The following is an 11,135-nucleotide window of genomic DNA, read 5'->3' as shown; positions in this document are numbered from 1 at the left end:
ATCTTAACAGGAAGTATATACCCTGCCAGGTATGCCCTCATTGCGGCAAAACCTTTACACACACGATTTTACTTCCAAGTCATGACAATCCTGTGGAAATCGATTTTCATTTCACTGTAAGCAAGTTGAGACTCAGAAAAAAATTGATCAACTTTCCCAAGATGAAAGGGATAGGAAATGGCAGAGTCCAAATTTAAATCAGGAAGTTTCTGACCCCAGGCCCCGCGTCCTTAACTATTACACCATATTGCCTCCGTCGGGAATTAACAATAGTGTCCAAACCATAAGATCGTTGTGATGATCGAGTAATATATGTGATATGTTTAGCACATTGTCTGACATACAACACACATCCTATTCATGTTAGTATTTTAGTACACAGAATATTTACCAAAAATTGCCACAGTAAACACCATTAATATTTATCAATATCAAACACCAATATTTATAATTATAAGAAAATAATGTTGTATTATTTAAACATTATTTATAATAACACACATCTAAACTCCTTTTGTTTTCTACCATCTATAAATATGTGTGACTTTTGTTACTGAGTCTCTATGGAACTACTGACAAGAGACTGTGATGCCTCCTGCCCGGTAGGCTACAGAAATGAAGTATTTGCACCTGCCATACTCCCGTCATATTTTAAGGAGCCATCTACATAAACAGGAGTATGTATAGCTTAAGCACTAAATGACCCATGAAGTACATATGTACATATCAATTTTCTTTGACAACTGCGTTTCGCATCCTTTTGCTTTGACCCAGAGATACATTTTTAGACAGAGGACAGTTCTGAAAACTCCTTTGCATTCCATCGGTTTTGCCTACAGTGGTCAAATTTACCACTTGTCTTTCCGCAACTCCCCCCCCCCCCCCCCGCCCCAGCTTTCATATTTCAATCTACCAATCCAAATTAGAACATTCGCTAAATGCTTTATTTATTCATCCTGGCTTCCATATTAGAGGAGCCATCTCTCCCTGATTTTCTGGAACACTCCAGATTTGAAACTGTCCCAGTGGTAGGCTGGAATTTCAAATTTGGTTGGAAGCATCGGCCCCTATAGAGGTGACGCACGAAGTTCTATGCCTTGACTCACATGACTGGATCTGCACTTACTATGATGATCACTGAATGTTGCTTTTTGTAATTTTGCAAATACTTCACTAAATGTTCTGTCGCTCTTAATGGAATTCTATGTCTCACGGTTGAGTTGGGGTGGGGAGGAAGATGATGTCTTTGGTTTATATATTTTGATATTTAATCAAAGGAGATCTCTCTTTTCATCAAACATTTTAATTTTGACATTATTCCTTTCATTTTACGTAATTAGATAATCTCTAACTCTAGACATTTTACCTAGGAACCTGCCCATCATTACTTCTGTTCTTTTGGGGAAATATTTTAATTATAGAAACATCATGAAGAGCATTTGTATTGACACAATAGAATCCGCCCCCACCCCATTTCTAGCCCAAATGGCATAAGCGAAAATTAAATTTCATGTAGGATTCTTGGAAGAAAGCATCAGATAACCAAACACTATGAGCAAAAAATTAATTTATTATATATATTCTCTAATAATTCATAATAGCTTCTCAGATTTTAAATGTCTTTCTGCTATTTCCAATGCTTAAAAATCATAATTTTAAAACATAAGTACTGATTTATATACATTGTGGTCTTTCTCTCTCCCTCTTTCTTTCTTTCTCTCTCTCTCTTTCTTTCTTTCTCTCTCTCTTTTTAACTTCTAAGTATGAATGATATGGTCTCCAAGTATCTGCTTGGAAGGAAAGGGGAGAGGATTCATTGTTCTGCTCTAACACGGTTTTGCTGAGAATTTAAAATTTCACATCATATACCTGGAGTTTCAACTATACGAAAAATAGCCAAATGTCATCACTTTCTTGTATATTTCTTTTACGTATATATATGTATAATATAAACAGAATACATCTGATTAGTACATTTCAACATTTCATCAATGTGACTTTTATCTCCTATTTTATATAAAATAACAAAATATACAGAGAGAAGAAAGGAGACATCTGTTCATCGTACACATAAAGTAAATAAAAGTTCATGTATGGCTTTGCAAAGGTAGATTATGATGTGACTTTCATATTTTATTTATTTAAAAGCATCTTGAGAGAACGTGTTAGTGTGCTTACGAGGGCGGCCATGGTGGTTGAATGTCGCGCCGAGAGTCCAACATTAGGATCCCCAGTGGTCTTTCCAGTGGCTGCCTCTGCAGCTTTCAGGAGACAAATGTAGTTTATGACCACTTCATTGATCTTCGCTACGATTTCCTGCCGCTGCGTTTCTGAGTTCACGACTTTAACTAATCGCATGCAAGCTTCCGTTAGGCAACAGAGCACTTGAAAGCTGGAGGTCATAGCTAGAAGCATCTCCTCTGGGCTTTTCTCGGCCATAGCCATTTTCCTACAGGCACTTCCCAACTGTCTGGACTCGATGGATAACAGTTGCTTGTACTGAGAAAGCGTAAGGTCATATGCCTCAGGGCGTGACTCCTCTCTCTTTCCCTTCGTTGCCCTGACGAGGCAGAGCAGCTCATTGGCATCATTTTGGGCTGCGAGGAACCCATCAGGCATTGCGTATGTGCTCTCTTTTAGGGCATTTATTCTTGCAATCCGGGCATCAAAGGCCAGGTTGCTGAAGTCCGCATCATCTGGGCCACTCAGCTCTTCCGCCCAGACCTTTAGCACTGAACCTCTGGTCAGCTCCCCTCCTTGCTTCTGAATGCCAACAGCCAGGGGCGGGCTGATTGGTTCTGGCATGGCTTGAGTCATCTGTGGTTGAAAGAGGCAAGAGACCCGGCGGGTGGCCTCTCCCTCCTCTTCATCCTCATCACCGTCTTCCTCCTGCCCTCGGTTCAGGAAGCAGTAGCTGAAAGGTCCCCGGCATCTCCAATTGCTGCCTTCCAGCTTGCGCAAGGGTAATGTCCTATACAGCTTTGAGTCTTTGTGAGCCACCGGGGACCTTCTGTGAAATTTTCCCTCAGAGCTAAAGAACATCGAGCTTTGGGAAAAACTTTTGGTGAGCTTCTTCCCCAGGGGGAGTTCTGCTCGCCTTTCTGAACTGGCCTCCTGTGCTTCTGTGATACCTGGACACTTTAAGCTGACCGCACCCTTGGTTCTCTCCTGGAAGGTCTCCAAACCTACAGATCCCGAGAGGATACTGCTGCTACGTCTCAGAGCCCTCTGGCTAGGGGGTGTTCCGAGGCTCCCCCCTCTCAGATCCAGTGGCCGCCAGTTCACAGCCTCTCCGTATGCCAGATTTGCTTGGGAGAAATCATTAGGGTCTTGATTTGGAATTGGCACCTTTGATTCCGAGTGAATGTTGGATGGTAGCAGGATGGGATCAGCTTCAGGATGTTGAGACCAAGCTGAAGGCATGCCTCCTCGTCTCTCCTTCCCAGGCTCTGTCAAAGCTACACTAGGGGTAGCAGAAAAACAGAGAGAATCATTAAGCATCTCATGGGTGGTCATTTTCACTGAACCTCTATGTGATGGTTGTCATTTCCCAAGGATGTATTCTAGAAGGGCTACAATTCGTCAGGATCACCCTCCTTTTCAAGGACTGCCTCCTGAGCTCTCCTAAGATTTCCATTTCAGTACATTTCAAGAAATACTAGGAATCTGCTATTTCCGAAACGACTCATTTATTTGGAATTGTCTAGCCATCACAATCATTTTCAGAAACAATGGCATTTCATGACTTCCTTGTCCCCGGTATTTACCTGTCAGTGCTTAGACACATAATTAGAAAACACACATCCTAGACCTCCTAGACCTCCACTATTCCAACATATTTATGACATACAAGTTCATTTCAAGGGAGTTAGGTTAATCCTGGTATTAGTTACCTTTTTTTTTTTTAAAGTGGTCTAATTTAATTAATGTGCACTAAATAAGGTCAACTTTTCAAGAGGACCCCAGGGGTTGGCCTGGTATGGGGTTTGAAGCAGAGACCCTGGGCGAGTTGCTCAACTTTTCTCAAAAAAGTGGTCATGTGAAGAACACATTTCCGTCTCACAGAATTTTTGTGAGAAGAGGTAAGTTTGGTGAAAGCTCTTTGTAAACCAGAAAAGATTAAACAGTGTGCTTAAAGGCCATTCAAAGACGGGTTTCCCAAGGCAGGTGACGCCAGTGGCGGGTGTCATGAAAGCAGATAATCTTAAAAGGGGGGGAATGGAAGCGAACCAACGTAAGATCCCACTACCACCTACTGACCTAATACGAAAGAGATATTACTGATATACTCTGATATTTGAGAGTATGAAAGAACATCTGTTTTTGCCACGTGATGGCTGGCCAAGTGGATCGGTGAGAGGACTATGTCCCCACCAAGTTACAGCATGGTGTAGACGGACACAGAAGGTGACTGTGTTCTTGTTTCTCCCTGTGCCTATATCTTACGATTTCGCAGAAAACAAGGCAACTCATCACGCGTACCCCGAAAGACTTCCTGACACCAAAGTGTGCCAGATACTTCAGAATATGTCTTTACGAGAGTCTTACAGAGGAGGGAGGGATCTGTTAAGTATTGCTGAAAGGAAAACGGTCTTCCCAAGCCCCTTCCATCTCCCTGCTACCCCGCTCTATTATCCTTCCTTGCCTCTCAATAACGAAAGGGCAAAAGTAGAAATGTGAGGTGTTGAGAAGGAAATCAAACGTTTGTGACTCTACGTAATACTGTCTTGCAACTAGAGACACTGCTGAGCATGAAGCGCTGCTGAAAATCTACATTTAGGATTTAGAAAAAACATGATCGCTCCCTTCAGAGTTTGAAAGCAAGCACGGAGCAAGGTTCTAAAGAGCAAATGCCATTTCCACTGCTGTTCCAGATCTAGAAACTTCAGTATTGACTAAACACTGGGGGATCGATGAGGGACACTTAACCCGGCCATAGCTCTGCAACCTTTCAAAAACAATTCTAACTTTGACTTTTCGTCCAAACTTTATATTTTTAGGTTTGTTGTGAATCTGGTTTACAGGCTTCGGGTGTGCAGTGCAAAGCGCTAAATCCATCATTGCTGTACCTGTGGTTTCCTTAATCTTGGGGAGCCGATGACATCCATCTCTCAAAGTGCCAAACAGGGGTTCCGCATTAATAGCTGTGTGCAGAGCGGGCACTGTCATCCGCGGACACATCCCTTCTGCCTGTGGGTGCAATTCCTTGAAGGTGGCGCCATGGTTGGGAAGCCCAGCGGCTCTCTCCTCCGCAGGAACATAACCCATGCCTTTCCCCGCAGTCTCGGGAATCAGGTGCTTCCCCATGGAGGGGCAGAGGGGGGACTCCACAGGTGTGGGACAGGTGCTGCTGCTACTGCCTGTGCCACAGCCTGCATCCACCGAAGAGCCTTGAGAGCTCTGTAGAGAAAAATGGCACTCGCTTGGTAACGATGACATCCGCTTGGCCAGGTGGTAGTCACAAAGGCGGGCCACGCTCTCCTCCGCCTCAGGAAGCTTGGAAGGATGGTCACAGGTAGACGGGTCAGTATCCCCTGGGTTGTCTAAGTCTTTGGCTGAAGATACACAGGTCACGTCCGTTAAGAAGTGGTCCCGCTGGCCAAGTCCTGAAACCTCACCGGCTTCTCCGTCAGGAGCCCCTTCCTCCTTCTCTTCCGCCTCCCTCGTCCCCAGACCGGAAGCTCTTGGAAATGTTATCCCGGCTGCCGCTTCCAATCCACTTTTCTCAGCCACTGCCCCCTCGGTGGCCACGTACCATCTTTGGCTGTCCTTGCGAAAGGCAGTTCTTTCCAGGTTAAAAGTGCTTAGGTGTTGTTGACTGTCCCTTGAAGACACAGTACCAAATTTACCTTTGGCGTCCTCCTCTGCCTCAGCTGTTTTGGTCCCCTGCTGTTTCTTCCCTGGCATGTTCCCACTAGGGGGTGCCTTCCCCTCCCCGTCGGCCAGCTTGCTTTTCCTTTTGCTGGTGCACGAGTACACCACCGACCCCATGTGCAGTTTGCTGAAATAGTCAGTGACCGACTTGGTCTCCATGGTTTCGGGCTCCATCTCCATGGGGTCTGGGTGAAGTATCTGCTTGGAAGGCACAACTTTGGGCGGGAGGTCGGTCACCGGACGGGCGGCCAGGGTGTGCGAGGACTTGGGAGGCAAGCCCCCAGCGGGGGTTTTGGAGGTGGGGAACTCTGTCTGCTCTTCTGCAAGGGGGTGGTAGCCTTCGTGAGCGGCCAAGAACATGCGGGAGAGGCTTTCTGACTGCTTCTGCGCTGTGGCCAGTTCAGAGCTCTCAGTCATTTCGGAAGAGTTAGTCTCATTGCCCGAGTCTGACGAAGACTCGGGACTATAAGCCCGCAAGATGGCTACACCTGCATGCCGTGAAAAACAAGAACCGATTAATGGAGGCGTCAGAGGCACTAGGAGACACGTAAGAAAATGGGACTCGTTATTATTAAAAAAAACAAAACAAAACACCAGAAACCAAAAACCAAAAACCAAAAACCAAGTTTCTCCCTTTTCAGTAAGGACTTTGAGTTTATTGCACAATTGTTCCACAAATGGGGGGGGGGGGGGATGTGCTACATATTAACAAAAAGTAACAAAGGAAACCACATACATGAAAACCCCACGATGGTAGTTTCTGCCCACTTATGAAATGGGACATGTGTGAAATGGACAACAGCACATAACAGGACTCCAAGGGTAAATGGCTTGAGAGGATGAAATGCAGGGTTATCACTGAATAAATGTAACAATCGTGAAAGAACCTGAATTGTCACTGGTCTGCTGTTCCTCTGACACGGACAGAGCTTCTAGAGCTTCGAGCGTGGAAACCACGGTGTTACCCAGGCCCTTCTCACACTTCCCCTCAGCGCTGGTGGGCACAGCGTCAATGAGGGACACAGGGATCTCGTCATTTTGCAGACTCCTGCCTGGCTCCTTGTCCTCGAGGAAGGAGGCGGCCTGGCTCTGAGAGTCCTCCTCGTCTGAACTATCTCTGAAGCCAGGTGGGGGTGCGGCGATGGCCATGTTCAAGGAACGCAACAGGAAGTCATCCTCGTTGTCATCCCCTTCTGGAGGGGGCAGGGACGTGAGGTCAATGATGTCATCACTGGACCCAGACAGGTTGAGGATGGCCGGCTGGCTCATCGCTCCTACTACGAGGTCCTCCTCACAGCTCACCTCGTCCTCATCCTCCGCGTCATCGGTGTTCTCGGCGTAACAGATGTCGTGCAGGAGGGGTTCCTCTATCCCCTCGGCGGCCTCAAAGTGTTTCACGTCACCTATGTTTGCATAAACAGAATTTGCCACAAACTGGATGCTCTCCGCATCCGGGGTGAGATCCAGGCCCTTCATATCGTTGGCACTGCTGATGTAAAGATTCCTTTGCTTCTCCAGCAGTTCTGGGCTCTCCTCCAATAGTCTTTCGTAGCCAAGAGTCGGGGGATTCCTACCGTCATCCAAGGCAAGATCTCCGAAAATAAAGGACACTTTAGCTCCTCTCGGAGACTCCTGTGCTTTCTTCAGAGCGTCTGGTCCCGAGAGGGTCAACAGGGACCGCTGAGTGAGACTTCTGTAGTCTGCCTCACACGGAGCATCTCCCGGCTGGGTCAGTGGCTGGTTGAGTTCATCTGGGTTATAGGTGTTGTCTAGATACAGGTGCCGGTGGTCTTTGGGACACAAGGCACCATCCGTAATATCAACCGTTTTCTGTTTTGAATCTATATATGTTATCTGGGCTTCTTGTTCCCCTTCGCCAATAAAGGTGGTCATCTGGGGTATACAGTTCCAATCTGGGCCAAGGAGGTTATGCTTTCCTTTATTTTCAGTTCCTAAAGAGAAAGAATCAGGCAAAGACACGTTACTGTGAGACCTGATTTCTTAATTTAATGGCTTGTAGCATCACTTTTGTAAATACCGTTATTCAGCTTCCCAGATATGGTACCCGTCAACTTAGGCGTCAGGTGTAAGGATTTCTTGGTCATGAGAACTGACATTACCAAAATTGATCGCGCATGAGACACAACCACTATTTGATCAAACAGAATACCATCCGAGAATAGGGAGCTACAGCTTAATCCCACGTGACTCTCGGTTCTATTATTAGAAGACCTCATTTATGTCTGTGAATGGGAACATATAACATGTCTTTAAAAATCCATAAAGGCGATAGTCTAATAGGCTGTTATTCCAGAAAACAGATTCTCCTTTTCGTTGTAAAGTGAGATCTAATGTTGCCCACTTCGTAGAGGAAGATGTTGGGCTTTTTCCTTATCGAGTTAAGAGAAAGTCAAGGAGCCTGAGACTTCTGCCACACATTTTAGGAAATATTGCAATGATGATGTAATAATGTTATAATAAAAATGATCTAATATACACATAAAAATATAATGTAGTCATATTGTAATGATAGCATAAAACCTCTATCTTGAGACTTTTTATATCCTAGCGGGTGTTAATATATTCACGTATAAACGTCAGCATGGATGCCTGTATGTGTGGGTGCATGCATGCATGTACGATGCGTAAGTTGGGACGCCACAGGTAATGCACTCCTATTTTTTTTAAGGAGATTTTTTTAAATGTTTATTTCTTTACTTTGAGAGAGACAGAGAGCTCGAGCAGCAGAGGGGCTGAGAGAGAGGGAGACAGAGAATCCCAAGCAAGCTCCGTGCTGCTAGTGCATAGCCCAACGCGGGGCTCAATCTCATGAACCATGACATCACGACCTGCTCTGAAACCAAGAGTAGGATGCTTAACCGACTGAGCCACCCAGGCACCCTGCCTCTCTGCTATTTGTAAACATAGTTAATAGTTTGGCTGATTTCAATTTTTATTTGGAACATGAGAACTCCCGAAGATTTGTTGGATGTTCCCGTGAATGAAAATTGCAAAACCCTAATTTAAAAAGCATGGTTTTGTTTGTTCCTCAGGGGTCTCCCAATAGGGAATTTTGATGTGGAGAGTTTGCTCTGAAATTTAATAAGGAAATTTAATGAGGAAGTGTTAGGGCCACATAATCTCCCATTAGTACCCTCAAATCGCCCCCTGGCCCAAGTTTGGATGATACTGACATCGAATGTACAAGGCATATGGGGAAAAAAACCAGTTTTACTGGAGACGTTTTCACTCCCTTCGCCCCCCAGTTATACACAATAAACTCAATGCTGAATGTTGTTCCAAGTCATTTGCTAAACGCATTTATTTTCATGAATAGCAAGAAAGATATACTTTCGAAGGCACTGAGCTACACAAGAGCCCTATTTACATGTTACCTTATAATCAATATTCCTATGGGGGTTCGGCATTGTTTTATGAACGATTTCGATTAGGACTGTGTGCAGGGGGTGTATGTGTGTGTGGACGCACACGCTCGTGTATGTCGGGAAGGTAAATTGCTGGGAGAGGGATAGTAGTTTAGCGAAGCTGTGACAGGGCTCTAGGTTTAAACTTGTGGTTGGCAAAATTTGCCTGTAAAGGGGGGGCTAGGTAGTAGACGTTTCAGGTTTTGTGGGCCAAGTGCTCAGTTGAGCAACCACTCAACTCTGCCATGGGAACGCGAATGTAGCCATAGATGACGCATAAACAAATGCATGGAGTAGGTTGAATGGTGGCCTCTTCAAAGATATATCCACTCTGTGAGTATGACCTTCTTGGAAAAAAGAGCCTTTGCAAGTGTAATTCAATTATGGACCTTGAGAGGAGTTCATCCGGATTATCCGTGTGGGCCCTAAATCCAATGACAAGTGTCCCTATAGGAGAAAAGCAGAGGGAGATTTGGGCCCCACAGAAAAGCAGGGAAGGCCATGTAAAGATGGAAGAGGCAAGAAAAGGTTCTCCCCTTGGGACTTTGGAGGGGTATGGCTCTGCCACTGCCTAGGTTTTGGATCAGTAGCCACCCAAACTGTGAGAGAATGAGTTCCTGTTATGTTAAGCCCCAGGGTTTGTGCCAATCTGTCACGGCAGCCCTAGGAAACAAATACAATGTGCATGGCGAGTACCAATAAAACTTTATTTATAAGAACAAGACTTGATCCATGAGCCATCGTTTGCCAGCTTCTGCTTTAGTATAACATGAAAGCTGAATAGGTCAGCAGGCTAAAACAAGTTAATAGATACTTACTCAGACGCTCCTAATGCACAGGGGTGCATAGATATGTGGGTTCAGGGACTTTGAAAGTAATCCAAGTAATCAAAGATTAATTTTCAAGATGGGGAAGAAACGCAGGCTTACTGTTCTTTGTTAGAGATCTTGACTAAGGTCTGATCAATTTGAGACAAGAAAATACTCAATCTTGGCTTCCTTCTAGAAGGGCGTAGGGTCTTGGCTTTTGGGATGATTTTAGAGACACAGAAAGATGTGTGTTAGGAACTGGGGTCTATACCAGGGCCTGGTTTCCCATAAAGCGGGGGGGGGGGGAGGGGGAGGGGGGCGGTGCGGACCAGGGATGAACTGGTCTAAACAGACTTCACGCTCTATACTTCTTGGGTCTCAGGGGGAGTTTCTGAAGAGGAGAGTGAATTTGCCACCATCAGAGGATGCGAATCCCCTAGCTATTTGGGGCACACGCCCTCACCCTCATTCTCAGTGTAGAGAATGGGGAGAGATTGCTGAAAGGTTGAAGTTCCATTCCTTCCCCATGGGGATAAGCTTTTGCCCCTCAAAATTTGATGAAACATTACATTGTGAGCCACTATAAACTGGACAGAACAGGAGCCCTTGTTCCTGTGACTGCTTTTGAAATGGTGGATTTCGTTTTCTTCATGCACCTGGACAATCTTAAGAGTCCATGAGGAAAAGGTTTGATTTTCAAGATAAACTCGCAGATTTGAAAATAGAAAGCCGAAAACCGGTTTTCCGAACAAAAGGATGGCGTTACCCCACTGAACTGATCTTCGCAATTTCCCAGGCCAGCGGTGAATTGTCCACAATCTCCTAGCTCAGTGAAAACGCGTGATCCCACAAATGTTCACCACCAACGCCAGCGCCCTCTCGCCACCACCTTTTGGTTCCTTCCCCGTCACTTTCACGCTCAAGTATTTCCACTCCTGCTTCCCTGCCAGTTGTTGACAGAAGTACTGGGCATCCTTCTGGGTGTGGTGCGGAACTTTCTTCCTAACCCTTTCCTTGCAAGCTAGGT

At 45.4% G+C, this 11,135-nt stretch overlaps 1 protein-coding gene across 1 annotated transcript in view; it reads right to left on the bottom strand.

Annotated features, from left to right (window-relative positions):
* Positions 1 to 1,622: 1,622 nt before the first annotated feature.
* The window catches only part of FRMPD4 (FERM and PDZ domain containing 4), a 187,189-nt gene continuing 177,676 nt past the window's right edge, over positions 1,623 to 11,135 (bottom strand). Inside the window, exons 14-16 of the mRNA XM_049643430.1 lie at positions 6,762 to 7,826; positions 5,070 to 6,362; positions 1,623 to 3,458 (exon numbers count right to left, since the gene is read on the bottom strand). Coding sequence (XP_049499387.1) covers positions 2,134 to 3,458; positions 5,070 to 6,362; positions 6,762 to 7,826 — 3,683 coding nt within the window. The 3' untranslated portion in view covers positions 1,623 to 2,133. The remainder of the gene's footprint in view (positions 3,459 to 5,069; positions 6,363 to 6,761; positions 7,827 to 11,135) is intronic.

This window comes from Panthera uncia, chromosome X (assembly GCF_023721935.1).
Source record: "Panthera uncia isolate 11264 chromosome X, Puncia_PCG_1.0, whole genome shotgun sequence".
Lineage (NCBI taxonomy): Eukaryota > Metazoa > Chordata > Mammalia > Carnivora > Felidae > Panthera > Panthera uncia.
This window is presented reverse-complemented; position numbering and strand designations above follow the sequence as displayed.